We start from the raw sequence: 19,926 nt of genomic DNA, 5'->3' as shown, positions 1-19,926 counted from the left end.
AGTTCATTTCTGTAATCTGTATTAGCATGTCACTCTTCTTGTTTTCCAAATGTACAATTCATGTTTTACTTTACCTTATGCCTTTACCCACAAAGCACCTGGTGAGCGTTATCAAAGTTTATTTAAAAGGAAATGTGCCCTTTGCTTCTCAGTGTACTAAAAGGAAAAATGGATAACAATTAAGCGGTCTTCCCCCGTAATCTTATTTGAATTGGTAAAAACAAGGGAATCCAACCAAAGCAGCTTAGGGAGATTTGAAAAATATTGAGTTTGATTAATCATTACCACTGTTTGCAGTCTCAAGCAAGAGCGATTCTGAACGTTCCTTTGATGCAAACCAACCCAAACACCACCTTACTACATGCTGAGATGGGCATTGTTGGAGGTGTAGTCCATCACCCTGAACACAACTATTTCTGCAAAGTCAATGTGGGGGTTATGTCTGCATTAAGTAGGACACCGCTCTACAGTTCACGTTAATGCAAAGCTGTACCTGGTCATTTAGGGCAACGCATCTGCTTAATTGTATTCGTTTGGCATCTTGAACACGATTAAACTGACGGCCAGTCTGACAACATATTGCGATTGCATATTACTTGGGTGAAATAGCGGCATTCAGGCCACTAGGTGTCACTATGTGGACACAGCAACAACAAACGTACAACAAATGATCCATGACAAAGTTGATGTAGATCCTGTATTGGCCTTGTATAAATCTAAGTTTACAGTACTCCTGTGTTCAACTCGTTCATCTTCTATTGCCAGCATTCTAGCATACTAACCCCAGACACCCATTCATTCACCCATCTAAAATAATAGACACAAAAAAAAAATCAAAGAAAACAGGTCAAATAATATCTAATTGAACTCATTTTTACAGCTAAAATAAAAAAATTACCTGACGTGATGCTGCTCCCTCCCTGCTCAATCCAGACACTGGGAAATAAAATTGGCATATAAATATGAATGTAAACATTGGCGGTAAACTACCACGTCCGTCGCCAGTTTAAAATCTGTAGTGAAAGGTTTGCCCTCTCCCGTCTGAAAATGCGTACATTTTCAAGAGTTCACATTAGCAGGCACTAGTTTGGAAGTCAAGTGGGATAGCCGGGTCTCAGATCTGTTTGTGCAGCATAAACAGACCTGGTTTCAGACTAGTAATGGGAAGCGTGAACACCCAGAACGGTGGGGGCAGAGGTTATTCCGAGTCCGATAGGACGATCACTTCGTCCGGGTCACACTGGGTGGCCACGTTGACCTGAAAATGACACAAAATGGACGTTGGTAAGAGGTCTGCATACTGTACAAACAAAGGTTTTTAGTGACATGTCATGGCTGCGGAGCATGTGCATGACACACAGAGGTGACAGATGTATTTTTTTTTTTAGAGGGGCGAGACGTGTTTCAGTGCAAGGGTACGATGTGCTGAGCATACGTGGGGAAAAATGTGTAGTGATATAATTTACTCTCACCTTGTTTTTCTTCGGTGGCGGGGTGGACTGGGAGCTGGTGACCATCTCCTGGGTGGGAGTGTCTGCCCTGGTGGAGTCTGCCTGCAGGAGGCTACTGGTCACCACGCCCATGTCCAGAGGGATGTCACTCTGACTGCAGATGGAGAGAGAGATAATTAATTCATTCAAGTCTCTACAGTTGAAGATGGATAGATATCGTCCATGGACTTTATTTAAACATAATTAAATGTGGGTGCTAGACTCACCTCCCATTGTGGTGCCTTAGATCCCCGTTGTGAAGCTTCCTGGATTCCACCTCTTCTTTCCTCCTTCTCTTCCTGCCTCTGGAGGTGTCTTTGGGACTGGGTGGCCTGGGGCTGCAATTTGCTGACCTCGTCTCAGTGATGACCGTGCAGGAGTCCTCATTGGTCGAAATCAGCACTGGTGACGGAGGCAAAGAGACCTGATTCGCCGCCATGGGGGAGGCTGAGGAGTCCTTAGTTTCCACACTAGTGCTTACAGAGACAGCCGAAATGTGATTGGAGGAAACAACGTCTTCCTTTCTCAAGTTGGTATCGGATGATTCGTTCCCCTTGTCGGCCTCCATCGCCTCCGATTGGCTGGGGCTGTCTGTGGGGGATTGGTCGACTAAGGAGGAGATCCGCGGGGTGTCACCCCGGGAGACGGGGCTGATTCCTCTCGTCACAGAGTCTGTGTCCTCCTCAGCGTTCTCTTCTTTCTCTCCTCCATCCTGGTCTCCGTCACTCCCCCCATCCACCTCGGTTTCACTCTCGATTGCTGCCTCTACCTTGTTGTCCTCCTCCTCCTCTGAAAAAAATAAAACTCAAATCAGTTGAAACTAGATTTTTATTTTATCTATCTATGTTGTCGCCAAAACCCAGGCCAAACCGTGTTAAAACAATTTGAGAAAGGTGCTATGTAAATGCAAATGATCATCATCACCTGGCCCTGCTTGTGCTTTGCTGGCCTGGATCTCCTCCTCGATGTCTGGATCAGACGACTCATCGTCTTCATCATCCTCTTCCTCAGCTTGTTCCTCACAATCATCCTCTCCCTTCGTCAAGGGATTGTCATCGGCTGTGGTGGCCTCCTGCGCCAATGACTGACACACAGAACAGACAGTGAGTGGTGCCGAGGGGTGACACAAGTCATTCATTTACAGTTGAAGTTGGAAGTTTACATACTCCTTTGCCAAATACATTAAAACCCAGCGTTTCACAATTCCTGCCATTTAACCCGAGTACAAATTCCCTGTCTTAGGTCAGTTAGGATCACCACTTTATTTTAAGAATGTGAAATGTCAGAATAATAGTAGAGAATGATTTATTTCAGCTTTTATTTCTTTCATCACATTCGTGGGTCAGAAGTTTACACACACTCAATTAGTATTTGGTAGCATTGCCTTTAAATTGTTTAACTTGGGTCAAACATTTTGGGTAGCCCACAAGCTTCCCACAATATGTTGGGTGAATTTTGGCCCATTCCTCCTGACAGAGCTGGTGTAACTGAGTCAGGTTTGTAGGCCTCCTTGCTCACACACACTTTTTCAGTTCTGCCCACAAATTTTCTACAGGATTGAGGTCAGGGCTTTGTGATGGCCACTCCAATACCTTTACTTTGTTGTCCTTAACCCATGTTGCCACAACTTTTCTTGGGGTCATTGTCCATTTGGAAGACCCATTTGCGACCAAGCTTCAACTTCCTGGTTTGAAGGTAGGCCTTGAAATACATCCACAGGTACACCTCCAATTGACTCAAATTATGTCAATTGGCCTATCAGAAGCTTCTAAAGCCATGACATACATTTCTGGAATTTTCAAAGCTGTTTAAAGGCACAGTCAACTTAGTGTATGTAAACTTCTGACCCACTGGAATTGTGATAGATTATTTCACTTATAACTCAATGTGTCTAATCAATTGTTGGAAAAATCATTTTTAAAGCAGATTTGGAAAAGCTTTGGCTGATAATAACAGGTGACCACTACAGAATTGACACCACATTTCTCCTTCTACATCTCTTACCTCTTTCTTCTGCCTGTCTCTCTCTATCCGTTTACTCCTCTCCTCCTCCTCCGTGTCATCCTGCTTCAAGGCGTATTTGGAGATGACCTGCTCCAGGCTGGAGATAGCCACCTCCCGGTTAGAGCGCAGCTTACGGGCCAACGTGGGGTCCAACAGGGCAGGGTCAGTTGCTGGTAAGAGTGGGCAAAATGAAAGCGGGACAAAAAATGGTGGGAGTTAGTAACTTTGTAGTCAAATCTTCCTAAATAGTTTTCCCACGTTCGACCCGAAATGCATTTTTGTTTTTTACTTTTATTTAACTAGGCAAGTCAGTTAAGAACAAATTCTTATTTACAATGATGGCCTACCAAAAGGCCTCCTGCAGGGACGGGGGCCTGGGATCTTTATTTATTTTTTATTCAAATAAATGTAGGACAAAAAAAACACATCACAACACTACATAAAGAGAGACCTAAGACAACACCATAGCAAGGCAGCAACACATGACAACACAGTATGGTAGCAGCACAAAACATGGTAGAAACATGATTGGGCACAGTCAACAGCACAAAGGGCAAGAAGGTAGAGACAACGTACTGGTGCATACTGCTGTCACTGTATCAACTACCAGGTTTTCACAGCTTGGTGAATGAAGAGTGTTACAGCTATTTTTAAATAATAAAATCGATACAGCAACATATCGGGATATTACCTTTTTTTTTTTACGTTATATCGTATAGTTTTGACAATATCACAATATTATTTTTCCACTAGTTGGCTGTACCTGCACCAAAACTCCAGTATTTTTCCATCCTAGCTGGTTCTCCATCTTATTTTTAAATAGCCAATTGGTTTTCAGCACTTATTTCCATGACTGATCAAAACTCTCTCGTGGCTCTCTCTTGTCCCTCTGCTGCAGACAGATGGTGAACAATATGTTTGGAAAATCAGATTGATTTTATTACACAGTATCTTCTTGCAATACATAAATGGCACCGGAAGAAAAAGAAAATGGCGCCGGAAGAAATGGCAGCAGTTTTATGCCCAACCAATTGTGCTATTATGTGGGAGTTTATCACGTTATTTGTAACTTATTTTGTACATAATGTTTCTGCAACCGTATATTACGGAAAAAAAGAGCTTCTGGATATCAAGACAGCGATCACTCACCTCGGATTAGACAAAGATTTTTTCTTCAACAAGCAGGAAGCACAGGACCTTCTCCAAACACCCGACAGGGCCAACATCCCCGTTATTTGCAAGAGGAGGAGACGCAGGTAGAGGACACAGAGCGGGATGCCTCGTGAGGACCCGCAGGAGGCGAGTGGGAAAGCTGCCATTACCGTCAATATTACTCGCTAACGTGCAATCATTGGACAATAAATTAGATGAGGTACGATCACGAATATCCTACCAACGGGACATCAAAAACTGTAATATCCTATGTTTTACGAAATTGTGGCTGAATGACGACAGGGATATTCAGCTAGCGGGATATATGCTGCACCGGCAAGATAGAACAGCACAGTAAGACGGGGGGGGTCTGTGCATATTTGTAAACAACAGCTGGTGCACGAAATCTCTAGATCACATATGTCAGAGTCAAGGCCCGCGGGCCACATCCGGCCCGCAAGAAGGTTTTTTACGGCCCCTGGGATGATCTTGATTTATTATTAGAACCGGCCCGCAGCAAGCCGGCAGCCCGCAGATCTTTTACACGCACCAATACTACATTTCCCACAATGCAAAGGTGACGCACCGAGCAGTAGGCTGCTTCATTTCAATATTTATTGGCACAGCAGTCGTCAGCATCACAGTAAAATTAACTTTCAGATACCCATCAAAAATGGCAAAACGGAAGGTGGATACTGAGAACCGGGGGTTTCAAACAAGGTGGGAGTCGGAGTATATGTTCACGAAGGTAGCTGGAAAACCTGTGTGTCTTCTGTGTGGAGAAAGTGTGGCGGTACTGAAAGAGTATAATCTGAGACGACATTATGAAACGAAACACGCGGACAAAAACAAGAATATGGACATGGAACAAAGGCTACAAAAGGCAGAGGAATTAAAACGAGGCCTCAAATCTCGACAGGCTCTGTTCAAAAAAGCCAAATCACAAGGCCAGGCTGCTGTCAAGGCCAGTTTTATTTTGGCAGAAGAGATCGCTAAATCAGCCCGGCCATTTACGGAGGGGGATTTCATCAAAAACTGCATGATTAAAGTTTGTGACGAAGTTTGCCCAGAAAAAAGGCAACTCTTTTTAAATGTGAGTCTGAGCAGAAACACCATTGCCGAGAGAGTAGACCAGTTGTCCATCAATCTAAAAGAGCAGCTTGTGAAAAAGGGAAAAGATTTTATTGCATGTGGCTGTGGATGAGAGCACCGACATTTCTGACATTGCCCAGTTGTCAATTTTCATCCGCGGAGTGGACTCCAACCTAAGCGTGACAGAGGAGTTTTTGGCTTTACGTCCTATGCATGGCACAACTACGGGGCATGATTTGTATGAAGAGGTGTCAAGATGTGTAAATGAGATGGAGCTGCCTTGGGAAAAACTCGTGGGTTTGACAACCGACGGAGCACCTGCGATGTGTGGACACAGGAGCGGACTGGTGGCGAAGATACGGGAAAAGATGCAAGAGGAAAACGCGACAGGTGAGCTGACAGCTTATCATTGTATCATACACCAGGAAGCGTTGTGCGGTAAAGCCTTGAAAATGGAGCATGTAATGAGCATCATCACGCGCACAGTTAACTTTATCAGAGCCGCCAGTTCAAGGCATTTCTGACGGAGTTAGAAACGGAGCATGGTGATTTGCCTTATCACACAGAGGTGCGATGGCTAAGCCAGGGAAAGGTGCTTCAAAGATGTTTCGAGCTTCGTGAGGAGATTTGTCTGTTCTTGGACAGCAAAGGGAAAGACACAACACAACTCCGAGACGAAATGTTTCTGTGTGAAATGGCTTTTCTGTGTGACATTACGAGTCATCTGAATGCAATAAACTTGCAGCTGCAGGGTCGGGATCGTGTCATCTCTGATATGTACAGTACAGTGAAGGCATTTAAAACCAAACTGACTCTGTGGGAGACGCAGATGCGGAAAGAAAATTTGAGCCACTTTCCCAGCTGCCAGACCATGAAAGAGAAGCTCTCTACCAGTGCGTTCCCGAGCACACAGTTGGCTGATAAAATAGGTATGCTTGCCGCTGACTTTCGACGCCGATTTGCTGACTTTGAAGCACAAAAAAGCAGGTTGGAACTGCTCGGTAACCCATTTGCTGTTGACGTGGAAAGCTCACCACCAAACCTCCAAATGGAGTTGATTGACCTCCAATGCAATGATGCACTGAGGGCAAAATATGCGGCAGTGGGTGCTGCGGAGTTCGCCCGTTTCCTCCCCGGCACAATGCCCCAGCTGCGCATCCAGGCTGCTCAAACGTTGTCTATGTTTGGCAGCACATACCTGTGTGAACAACTGTTTTCTTTGATGAACCTGAACAAAACATCACACAGAAGTCGACTTACTGCTGAACACCTCCACTCAATTCTGAGGATTTCTTCAGCTCAGAGCCTTACCCCGAACATTGATGAACTTGTGGAAAAGATGGGACACCACCAAGTATCACCCTCAACCTCAAACAAGTGAACATTACTGTGCAATCACATATTTAGAGTTTTTACTCAGTTCAAGTTTAAAAGTTAAAATTTAATATTTGTTTTCACTGCATGTTACTTCTCCTTAAACAAAGTGTTGTTTTTGATTAATAGATTTTTGCACTTTATTTTTTTGTATTTCAATCCAATTATATTTTAAAAATATTTCAGTTGAGTGGATGATAGAAAATTGCTATTATTGTTTTTTCTTTGAAGTAAATTTAGCCCACTTTTGCTAAAATAGAAAATATAGTCTACTGATGGTGCCTTGAATACCGGTTTCTTTCATTTAATGTTCATGTTATGGGGATATTTATATAAAGGAAATTTGTCTTTTGTGTCTGTTGAAAATTAAAGATTACTGACAGAGCCATAAGAAAATATTGCTTTATTTATCTGATCATATTGTAATATATTTGTTAGGTTTTCAGTAGGTTCAATTAGGTTCACTAGACTATATGCGTCATTTAAAAATTTTTCAATGAACATTCGAACAGTCCGGCCCTCGTCTTGTAGCTGATTTTTTTATTTGGCCCTCCGTCCATTTGACTTTGACACCCCTGCTCTAGATTTTGCTCACCTGAAGCAGAGTATATTGTGATAAATTGCAGGCCACACTACTTGCCTAGAGAGTTTTCAGCTATACTTTTCGTGGCTGTATATTTACCACCACAGACATATGCTGGCACTAAGACCGCACTCAGTCAGCTGTATAAGGAAATAAGCAAACAGGAAACCACTCGCAGAGGCGGCGCTCCTAGTGGCCGGAGACTTTATTGCAGGGAAATTTAAATCAGTTCTACCAAATTTCTATCAACATGTTAAATGTGCAACCAGAGGGGGAAAAAAATTCTAGATAACCTCTACTCCACACACAGAGACGCGTACAAAGCTCTCCCTCGCCCTCCATTTGGTAAATCCGACCACAACTCTATCCTCCTGATTCTGCTTAAAAGCAAATATTAAAGCATGAAGCACCAGTGACTCGGTCTATAAAAAAGTGGTCAGATGAAGCAGATGCTAAACTACAGGACTGTTTTGCTATCACAGACTGGAACATGTTCCGAGATTCTTCCGATGGCATTGAGGAGTACACCACATCAGTCACCGGCTTTATCAATAAGTGCATCGAGGACGCCGTCCCCAGTGACTGTACGTACATACCCCAACCAGAAGCCATGGATTACAGGCAACATTCGCACTGAGCTAAAGGGTAGAGGTGCCGCTTTCAAGGTGCAGGACTCTAACCCGGAAGCTTGCAAGAAATCCTGATATGCCCTGCGACTAACCATTAAACAGGCAAAGCGTCAATGTAGGGCAAAGATTGAATCATACTACACCGGTTCCGACGCTTGTCTTATGTGGCAGGGCTTGCAAACTATTACAGACTACAAAGGGAAGCCCAGCCGCGAGCTGCACAGTGACACGAGCCTACCAGACGAGCTAAATCACTTCTATACTCGCTTTGGGGCAAGCTGCACTGAGGCATGCATGAGAGCATCAGCTGTTCCGGACGACTGTGCGATCACACTCTCTGTAGCCAAAGTGAGTAAGACCTTTAAACAGGTCAACATACACAAGGCTGCAGGGCCAGATGAATTACCAGGACGTGTGCTCTGGGCATGTGCTGACCAACTGGCAGTTGTCTTCACTGACATTAACAACATGTCCCTGATTGAGTCTGTACTACCAACATGTTTCAAGCAGACCACCATGGCCCCTGTGCCCAAGAACACAAAGGCAACCTGCCTAAATGACTACAGACCCGGAGCACTCACGTCCGTAGCCATGAAGTGCTTTGAAAGGCTGGTAACGGCTCACATCAACACCATTATCCCAGAAACCCTAGACCCGCTCCAATTTGCATACCGCCCAAACAGATCCACAGATGATGCAATCTCTATTGCACTCCACACTGCCCTTTCACACCTGGACAAAACTAACACTTATGTGAGAATGCTAATCATTGACTACAGCTCAGCGTTCAACACCATCAAAGCTCATCACTAAGCTAAGGATCCTGGGACTAAACACCTCCCTCTGCAACTGGATCCTGGACTTCCTGACGGGCCACCCCCAGGTGCTGATGGTAGGTAACAACACATCTGCCATGCTGATCCTCAACACTGGAGCCCCCCAGGGGTACGTACTCAGTCCCCTCCTGTACTCACTGTTCACCCACGATTGCATGGCCAGGCACGAGTCCAACACTATCATTACGTATGCAGACGACAACAGTGGTAGGCCTGATCACCGACAACGATGAGACAGCCTATAGGGAGGTCAGAGACCTGGCCGGGTGGTGCCAGAATAACAACCTATACCTCAACGTAACCAAGACTTAGGAGATGATTGTGGACTACAGGAAAAGGAGGACCGAGCACGTCCCCATTCTCATCGATGGGGCTGTAGTGGAGCAGGTTGAGAGCTTCAAGTTCCTTGGTGTCCACATCACCAACAAACTAGAATGGTCCAAATACACCAAGACGGTCGTGAAGAAGGCACGACAAAGCCTATTCCCCCTCAGGAAACTAAAAAGATTTGGTATGGGTCCTGAGATCCTCAAAAGGTTCTACAGCTGCAACATCGAGAGCATCCTGACCGGTTGCATCACTGCCTGGTGTGGCAATTGCTCGGCCTCTGACCGCAAGGCACTACAGAGGGTAGTGCGTACAGCCCAGTACATCATTGGGGCTAAGCTGCCTGCCATCCAGGACCTCTACACCAGGCGGTGTCAGAGGAAGGCCCTAAAAATTGTCAAAGACGGTTCTCTCTACTAACGCATGGCAAGTGGTACCGGAGTGCCAAGCCTAGGACAAAAAGGCTTCTCAACAGTTTTTACCCCCAAGCCATAAGACCCCTGAACAGGTAATCAAATGGCTACCCGGACTATTTGCATTGTGTGCCCCCCAACCCCTCTTTTGTCTGCTGCTACTCTCTGTTTATCATATATGCACAGTCACTTTAACTATACATTCATGTACATACTACCTCAATTGGCCCGACCAACCAGTGCTCCCGCACATTGGCTAACCGGGCTATCTGCATTGTGTCCCGCCACCCACCACCCCCTCTTTTACAGCACTGCTATTCTGTTCATCATATATGCATAGTCACTTTAACCATATCTACATGTACATACTACCTCAATCTTCCTGACTAACCGGTGTCTGTATGTAGCCTCGAACTATATATAGCCTCGCTACTGTATATAGCGTCGCTACTGTTATTTTTCACTGTCTTTTTACTGTTGTTTTTATTTATTTACTTACCTATTGTTCACCAAATACATTTTTTGCACTATTGGTTAGAGCCTGTAAGTAAGCGTTTCACTGTAGTATTCGGCGCACGTGACAAATAAACTTTGATTTGACATCGTATCGTGAGGTCCCTGGCAATTCCTAGCCCTAGTGTGTAATTCTCTTTATTCTTTGACACAGAAAGACAGAATAACACACACACACACACACAACCAGGAATGTAGAGATGTGTGTATACTACATTCTCTTACCGGGTTTGTAGAGGTCTGTGAGGTGCGAGCCGAAGTTGTAGACCATGTCGAGGTGGCGTCTCTCCTGCAGTCGGTTTCCAGTCTCGCGGAAGGCATCCTGGGAGATCTGGGTCAGCTGCTTTCTGCTGAGGTTGAGGCCGTGGCGCTCGTTGGCCCGACGGACATGCTGCAGGATGTCCGTGTAGTCGGGGGGATTCAGCTGAGCCTCGGGACTATTGATGAAACGCTCAATCTGGAGGTGGGAAAGGGTCAGAGTATATCGTTATGTTTTCATGCATTTATTTCCTAGTTATACTTATTTCCTTGATTTCTCTCCTACTTGGTTAGTTATAAAGCTCATTTTCACCCGTAGTCTATTTAACTAAATGAACAGTGGTCAAAAAGCATTGGGTTGTCAAACAATGAGTCAGTTGATTATGTCACGTGTTGGTTACCTTTCTGTTGACCTCAGGGTAGCGTGTCCCTTTGTATTGGATCCTCTGCTCGATCACTCGGCCTGTCAGACTGCTGCAGCCCTTCAGCTCACAGAGCTTATCATAGATCTTCATCATCTATACGAGAGAGAGAGAGAGATTTTCAGTGACTCAAAAAACAGTCGTTTCGCAGATACTTCTATCAAAGCCACGTACAGTTAACACATGTATTACTATGTGGCTCATGCAGGAATCAAACAAACCTCTGGTTTTACAAGCACCACACTCCAACCAACTGAGCGATTGGCCTTGGTGATCTGACCTTTCGTTTTAGCTTGTGCTCCTGGATATAGCTGGAGTCCTCCTCCTCCAGCTCGTTGACGCTCAGCTCCTTCTCCTGCAGCCGCCGGATCTCATCATTGTACATCTTCAGCAGGTTCTCCAGGTACGCAATCTGAGAGACCGAGAGTGATGGTATATTTCATCTAGACCAATACAATGCTTTTAAACCCTTGAGGGTGACCAAGTGCACACTTTCAAAAGAAAAGGAATGGGGATAAAGCTATAGAGAACTCATGGACACTGTCCATCTATGGTACTGCTGACCTGTCTCCGGGAAGCCTTCTTCGTCTTCTTTTCCTTCTCGTCCTCCAACGCCTCCTCCTCTTCCTGCTGCCCTGAGGTAGACGGTAGCTCCTCTGTCGGTGCCTCCTCTTCCATCTCCTCCTTCATCTCCCCAGCGGTAGGCCCCACCTTCACAACACTCTGCCTCCTCTTGTCCGAGTGCTGTTTGAGGACGGTACACAGCTCGTTGATGTAGACAAAGGTCTTGGTGCGGCTGGCCTGGGCGCGCGTCAGGCAGCGGCCCAGCGTGTTGCGGAACTCCACCGAGGACAGAAAGTCCGGTGACGCCTTGGAGTGCTTTGCGTGCAGGAAGGTCATGACCTCGGGGCAGTCCTGCGTTTGGGCCGAGCAGTAATCTACAAACTGAACAAATGGAGGCAAGGGAGTGAACGAGGGAGAGAGGTTTAGAGGAGTGTTCTTCAATCTTTGCACTGGTTGGGACAGGGGGGCGGGGCCGGAGCGGGGGGGCTCCAGGATGGACCCACAGAGTGGGTGCAGACTTCTGTTCCAGCTCAATACAAGGGCTTAAAGTTAGTGGATTAGTTATAAATCAGGTGTGTTAGTGCTGGGCTGGAAAAGAAGCTTGCACACACTATGGGATTCGAAAAACACTGATTAAGAAGTTCCAAATTCGAGAGTATCACGCACAATCACGTTATGATTTCAGTGATCTGACAACATTGTGATGAACTAATAGCCAGCAAAGACTCAGTCACATTAGCAGTGTTGCTTGCCAGTGTTGCAGCGCAACTCATGTATTTGTAGTGTGACCGTACCAATCATCCCCACTATCCATCCATTAATGTACCCTCTTACCTCAGTAAAGAGCTTCTGGTTCTCTGCTTGAAGAACATGGCTCTCTTTCTTCACCATGGCGAAAGGAGATTGGGTGATGTGAGTAGGAGCGGGCTGCTGGATTTTGGGGGGAGTACGCTGATTGGCTGAGAGTTTAGAGGAGGTGGTGGAGGAAGAAGGCTGAGGCCTCTCCTCCTCTTCATCATCATCAAGGATTACAATACTGTCCATCACTGCTGCTGAGGCAACCGCCATCAGATAGGGACTATTCTTTGCTGAGGAAAGGCAAAAACAATGGTGTTAAAATGATGCCTCAGGCAAATTCAAAAGTAACATAGCACTGTTATCACTGTCATGCAATCTGAAACCTAGGCCTATATCCTGCTCTGTTCAGTGATTCCTACTGTAGTTCAAATAACAAGGTGTTGGTTTAGTGAGTCTATCTAATGCAAGGCCTACGCCCTTCAACGTTTTGTTACATTTATGGTCAACCATTTTTACAATATGAGAATGACACAGGATCAGGCACAGTCACAAACACCCCTGGATAGCTCTGGCTAGGCCAGGGCTTGCTACACATTATCCAATGCAATCTCCACCCCTTTCTTTTTTTCACACGCACGAATCACAACAAATAGAACAAACATTGTTTGTACGCTTACGTTATCTACAACGAAAATAGACTGTACACGGACCATCAGCTCAGTCAGTAACGTTAACTAGCTAACTTAGCTAGCTAAACGTAAGGAACTCTTGCTAGCTAACTTAATTACTTAGCGCGTAACGTTAACAGCTAAAGTGGAGAAGTATTATGTGATTAAACGAGAAGGCGCTGATTGAAACCTATCAGGAAAATACCACATTTACCAGATTGTTTACTGTCAACCTCAACTGCAGCAACACTCCAAAAACCATTGTTGTGTGTGCTGTTGACTAGCTAGCTAGCGTGCTAACGTTAGTTAGCAACAAGCTAACTTTAGCTGGCTGGTCAGGAAAGCGCCAACATCTCTGGGTAATATGGTATCGGTGTGACAAAGACAACATGTAAACAAATACTTTGACTATATTTATGTATGAAATGCAGATGTATATAATACAGCTACTGTTTTCAGGCAGTGGTTATACGGTTAGCTATGGACAAAACAATGATAGTCAACTTACGCGCTCGACACCGAAATTTCTCCCAGCGCGAGAACATTCATGCCTACCATTGGTTGGTTGTCATTCAGTAACGTCGTCGATCATTGGCTATTCACTTGTGTTTTGTCCAAAGTGTCTCAATTTGCCAGTCAGCTTTTTATGTTTCTGAGACTGACAAGATGCATATTAATAGCATTAACATAAAATATTATAATAACATATATATATATATATTCCTATATATTTATATATAAACTACCGGTCAAAAGTTTTAGAACACCTACTAATTCAAGGGTTTTTCTTTATTTTTACTATTTTCTACCATGTAGAATAATAGTGAAGACATCAAAACTATGAAATAACACACATGGAATCATGTAGTAACCAAAAAAGTAAAACCTGGAATGCATTTCAATTAACAGGTGTGCCTTTTTAAAAGTGAATTGTGGAATTTCTTTCCTTCTTAATGCTTTTGTGCCATTCAGTTGTGCTGTGACAAGGTATGGGGGGTATACAGAAGATAGCCCTGATTGGTAAAAGACCAAGTCCATATTATGGCAAGAACAGCTCAAATAAGCAAAGAGAAACTACAGTCAATCATCCCTTTAAGACATGAAGGTCAGTCAAAACAGAACATTTCAAGAACTTTGAACGTTTCTTAAAGTGCAGATGCAAAAACCATCAACCGCTATGATGAAACTGTCTCTCGTGATGACCGCCATTGGAATGGAAGACCCAGAGTTACCTCTGCTGCAGAGAATAAGTTCATTAGAGTTACCAGCCTCAGAAATTGCAGCCCAAATAAATGCTTCACAGCGTTCAAGTAACAGGTACATCTCAACAGCAACTATTCAGAGGAGACTATGTGAATCAGGCCTTCATTGTCAAATTGCTGCAACGAAACCACTTCTAAAGGACACCAATAAGAAGAAGAGACTTGCTTGGGCCAATAAACACGAGCAATGGACATTAGACCGGTGGAAATGTGGTCCTTTGGTCTGGAGTTCAAATTGGAGATTTTTGGATCCAACTGTCTTTGTGAAACACGGTGTGGGTGAACAGATTATCTCTGCATGTATATTTTCCACCGTAAAGCATGGAGAAGGAGGTGTTATGGTGTGAGGATGCTTTGCTGGTAACACTGTCTGTGATTTATTTAGAATGCAAGGCACTCTTAACCAGCATGGCAACCACAGCATTCTGCAGCAATATGCCATCCCATCTGGTTTGGGCTTAGTGGGACTATCATTTGTTTTTCAACAGGACAATGACCCAACACATCTCCAGGTGGTGTAAGGGCTATTTTACCAAGAAGGTGGAAAATAAGTATTTGGTCACCTACAAACAAGCAAGATTTCTGGCTCTCACAGACCTGTAACTTCTTCTTTAAGAGGCTACTCTGTCCTCCACTCGTTACCTGTATTAATGGCACCTGTTTGAACTTGTTATCAGTATAAAAGACACCGGTCCACAACCTCAGACAGTCACACTCCAAACTCCACTATGGTAAAGACCAAAGAGCTGTCAAAGGACACCAGAAACAAAATTGTAGATCTGCACCAGGCTGGGAAGACTGAATCTGCAATAGGTAAGCAGCTTGGTTTGAATAAATCAACTGTGGGAGCAATTATTAGGAAATGGAAGACATACAAGACCACTGATAATCTTCCTCGATCTGGGGCTCCACACAAGATCTCACTCCGTGGGATCAAAATGATCACAAGAACGGTGAGCAAAAATCCTAGAACCACACGGGGGGGACCTAGTGAATGACCTGCAGAGAGCTGGGACCAAAGTAACAAAGGCTACCATCAGTAACACACTACGCCGCCAGGGACTCAAATCCTGCAGTGACGGACGTGTCCCCCTGCTTAAGCCAGTACATGTCCAGGCCCGTCTGAAGTTTGCTAGAGAGCATTTGGATGATCCAGAAGAATATTGGGAGAATGTCATGTGGTCAGATGAAACCTAAATAGAACTTTTTGGTAAAAACTCAACTCGTCGTGTTTGGAGGACAAAGAATGCTGAGTTGCATCCAAAGAACACCATACCTACTGTGAAGCATGGGGGTGGAAACATCATGCTTTGGGGCTGTTTTTCTGCAAAGGGACCAGGACGACTGATCCGTGTAAAGGAAAGAATGAATGGGGCCATGTATCGTGAGATTTTGAGTGAAAACCTCCTTCCATCAGCAAGGGCATTGAAGATGAAACGTGGCTGGGTCTTTCAGCATGACAATGATCCCAAACACACCGCCTGGGCAACGAAGGAGTGGCTTCGTAAGAAGCATTTCAAGGTCCTGGAGTGGCCTAGCCAGTCTCCAGATCTCAACCCCATAGAAAATCTTTGGAGGGAGTTGAAAGTCCATGTTGCCCAGCAACAGCCACAAAACATCACTGCTCTAGAGGATATCTGCATGGAGGAATGGGCCAAAATACCAGCAACAGTGTGTGAAAACCTTGTGAAGACTTACAGAAAACGTTTGACCTCTGTCATTGCCAACAAAGGGTATATAACAAAGTATTGAGATAAACTTTTGTTATTGACCAAATACTTATTTTCCACCATAATTTGCAAATAAATTCATTAAAAATCCTACAATGTTATTTTCTGGATTTTCTTTTCTCATTTTGTCTGTCATAGTTGAAGTGTACCTATGATGACAATTACAGGCCTCTCTCATATTTTTAAGTGGGAGAACTTGCACAATTGGTGGCTGACTAAATACTTTTTTGGCCCACTGTACACCAGGGATAATAAGCGACACCTGGAGGGGGTGGAGACAATCACAAGACAGGTGAAACAGATCAGGGTGTGACATACATATTGAACTTCCATCCTCTCAGGCCAGGAGCACAACAATGTATAAATTAATGGTTGGATTAGAATCGTCATTATTGTCATTGGCCAGTACGGAGAATTAAGTAAAACCACAAGTTCAAATCCCTATCTCCACCCGTTGCTAATTTAGGAAAGGGCCAATTTTAGCTAGCTGACTAGCTAGCCACCGGAGGACAACAACATAACAAGATGCAATAATTCAAGTTTTTCTGTCAATGACATATGCTCTAAATGGGATTTGATAGGAGTGACGACAAATCCATGCTGGCTTCTCTTGACACTTTTTTGTTGTTGTCCCAGGACCATTCACTGTAGAGCTCAATGCTGATTGGCACATTTTTTATACTTATTTTATCAAGGGAGGCGAGATGCTAGCTGGCTTCTCTTGCCTTCAATGCTACGGGCGGCAACAATGTCATACTCTTTTGAACCAGACAGCATCAGATAGATGGCCTACACGTAGAGAAACAGAGGGACGCTATTTTGCTCGCTCGGATGCTTTCTCCTGTGAGATCAATTTAGCTTCTTGCGAATTTAAGGAAAATTATGAAACACAAGAGAGACGAAAGATATATTTTTATTGGTAAAAAAACGTTGGGTAAATTGGCTTCCCTTGGCATCTATCAATAGACGCCCCTGCTCCCACTTTTGCACTTTGACATTGATTGTGGACAGAGAGGCCTGTAAGATCCCTTGATGTTACCCTGGGGTTCTTAGAGACTTCTATGAGCATCTTTCGATCAGCTCTTGGGCTGAATTTGGTGGGATCAACCTGTCCTAGGTAGATTGCCAGTGGTCTGGAATTTTCTCCATTTGTAGATGATCTGTCGAACAGTGGAAGGATGTACTTCGAATTTCTTGGAAATGGATTTGTAACCCCTCTCAGACTCACGGGCATCAATAATATTTCCTCAGAGGGCCTTGGATAGGTCTTTTGAGTTTGTCATGATGTGTTACCACACACCCATATGGTTAAGACCAAACCAGAACAAGTTTATAATCTTTATGGAAGGCTGGATCCTCCCCAAGTTTCTCTCTAATAATTTTCTAATCATTTGCACCTGTTTGGGTTCACATTATTCACATTTTTTTTACATTTTATGTGATGGCAAAGGTAGCGGTGTACTAACTTATTCCACATGAAGAAATAGCATTTTTGTTTATTTTAATGATTTTTGTGATTTGTTAAATTGGTATAGCTTTATCAATTACTGTGGTTGGAATTTTGCCTAACCCCCACCCCCCCTAAGAACTAGGCTACAAACGTTTGCATATGGATGTCCATAGAATTTCTCAAATGTTCGTTAAATTAAAATCTAACCGGTCATGTTGTCCGGCACCAAATTTTCCTAAAGGACACTCTGAAGTGGCATATTGTTTTTATAAAGATTTTAGAATATTCACATGAAAATGTGTCACCAACTGGATGAAAACCTAGCTATAGACACCCAAAAGACTCTGGCAAGTGCGCTAGTCCAGTGTTACTTTAATTATGTCACGTTCTGACCTTAGTTCCTTTGTTTTTGTCTTTGTTTGAGTACGGTCAGGGCGTGAGTTGGGATGGGCAGTCTATGTTCCTTTTTCTATGATTTGGGATTTCTGTGTTTGGCCTGGTATGGTTCTCAATCAGAGGCAGCTGTCTATCATTGTCCCTGATTGAGAACCATACTTAGGTAGCCTGTTTTCACCTTGGGTTGTGGGTGATTGTTTTCTGTTGAGTGTTTGTATCTGCACCAGACAGAACTGTTTCGTTTCGTTTCGTTTCGTTTCGTTTCGTTTCGTTTCGTTTCGTTTCGTTTCGTTTCGTTTCGTTTCGTTCACTTTGTTGTTTTTGTTCAGTGTTCTATTTCGTTATTAAAAATATGGACACTTACCACGCTGCGCATTGGTCCTCACCTTCTTCCAGCCACGACGACCGTTACAGATTATGCCTGCACGTCATGGTTCACCAGCAGTCCCAAACATCTAAAGAATAAACTACCATTCTAACAAGCTCGTATAAATTGTACTTAAACTCTCCCCTCATATTCATCTGGAGATTGAGCATTTTTTGTCTCTATCTCTATAAAGGTACTTTATCTATGTAATTGTATATTTATTTACGTGAAAAATAGGGCTAACAATGGAAATAAATCCCCAACTTTATTGTGTAATCCCGGTCACTTAAAAAAAAATATTTGTGTATATACAAAATTATTCAAAATAGCTACATTGTATAGTTATAATTTTTTTTTTAAACAAATTGCAACTGCAGTATTAAACTATAAACTTTGTGAGAAAACCATAAAATTGTTCCTCAGCTAGAAATGTTACACCCTCTCATGCCGCCATCTTGAGCGCCCATCGGTGGCGGTAATGCACCTAATTTATGAAAGTTGCCAATCGCAATATAAAGTCAAAAGAAGGAAAATCCTGGAAGGAGGAGAGATGACTAGAAACGGTTGACCGTTTTATGTATGGATTAATTGTCGGAGTAGAGGACCTTGTGCATTTCTGGTAAAATAACAGCTAAATGTTTATATCCCAGGACAAATTAGCTGGCAACAGAAAGCTAGCTAAATAGGACAAATTAGCTATTAAGTGCAAGCTAGCTAAATTGCCATAAATGTTTAATGTTTTTTGACCTGTCCTCAAATTAATGTAATTGGTTCAAAGTTTGTTTTGATATTTTAACCTGCGTGTCGTGATCGCGTTTGGTGTGGGGGACAAAATAAATGTATGCACAATGGAGCACGCGCGCAACTGGTTTTGGTTCTGTGTTAGATTAACACGAATTTAAGCTTTTAACCGATATAAGACACTTGTGTGTACCTACATATTTAATATCCATAATTGTTATGATTATTTATTTGAATTGCCTGCCCTCCAATTTCACCGGAAATTGTAGCCCTAAGAAGTTGCTTGAAACCTCAAAGTTGTATCTTTCCATAAATTATCTCTACGATTCCCACTAATACTAACTAATTGGCTGACAGGGACAACGTTTTTGAAAACCAGTTACAGTAAAATAACATATTGTCTCTATGCAATATTGACCCATTATTCCATATAAAACATTTATGAGGTGAAAAGTTGTGTTTATACAGCAAAGCCCACCATATTAAAGCCTGCTTGTGAAAAGCTGGCAATTTCACTACAATTTCATTGTAGTTTCCCCTCACCTCTTTTCCAAATTAAAAAAGTATCTACTGTTCTTTTCTGCCTTTTTCAAGCCATTGTTTTCTGGATCTTGTGAAGGCTCCTCTAGCCCTTCCCTCATAAAATGTATCTAGTTGATCCTGTAAATCATTCAATTTAGCTTTCTCATTAAGATAAAGATGCTCCATCTCTGTGATATCCGCAATTTTCTTAGAGAGCTGCCTCACATATCCTTCTTAAAGAAAGCCGTATCCCATAAGTAATATAGGCTGAGCGATTTTACATTTCAGCAGTTCCCAGTATTTACCAGTATTCTGCATTAGAGATAGCTAAATTC

At 43.4% G+C, this 19,926-nt stretch overlaps 1 protein-coding gene across 1 annotated transcript; it reads right to left on the bottom strand.

Annotated features, from left to right (window-relative positions):
• Positions 1–6: 6 nt before the first annotated feature.
• LOC139391819 (death domain-associated protein 6-like) lies at positions 7–13,691 on the bottom strand. Its single transcript, XM_071139386.1, has 11 exons — positions 13,632–13,691; positions 12,492–12,745; positions 11,658–12,038; positions 11,374–11,505; positions 11,073–11,189; positions 10,639–10,870; positions 3,495–3,664; positions 2,415–2,574; positions 1,718–2,279; positions 1,473–1,605; positions 7–1,258 (listed from the first exon to the last, which is right to left on the bottom strand). Exons 1-11 carry the CDS (start codon positions 13,666–13,668, stop codon positions 1,199–1,201), a joined length of 2,238 nt encoding a protein of 745 aa, XP_070995487.1. The 5' UTR covers positions 13,669–13,691; the 3' UTR covers positions 7–1,198.
• Between the last annotated feature and the right edge of the window lie 6,235 nt (positions 13,692–19,926).

Source organism: Oncorhynchus clarkii, chromosome 32 (assembly GCF_045791955.1).
Source record: "Oncorhynchus clarkii lewisi isolate Uvic-CL-2024 chromosome 32, UVic_Ocla_1.0, whole genome shotgun sequence".
Taxonomy (NCBI): Eukaryota; Metazoa; Chordata; class Actinopteri; order Salmoniformes; family Salmonidae; genus Oncorhynchus; species Oncorhynchus clarkii.
The sequence above is the reverse complement of the archived record's forward strand: the minus strand, read 5'-3'. Positions and strand labels throughout refer to the sequence as shown.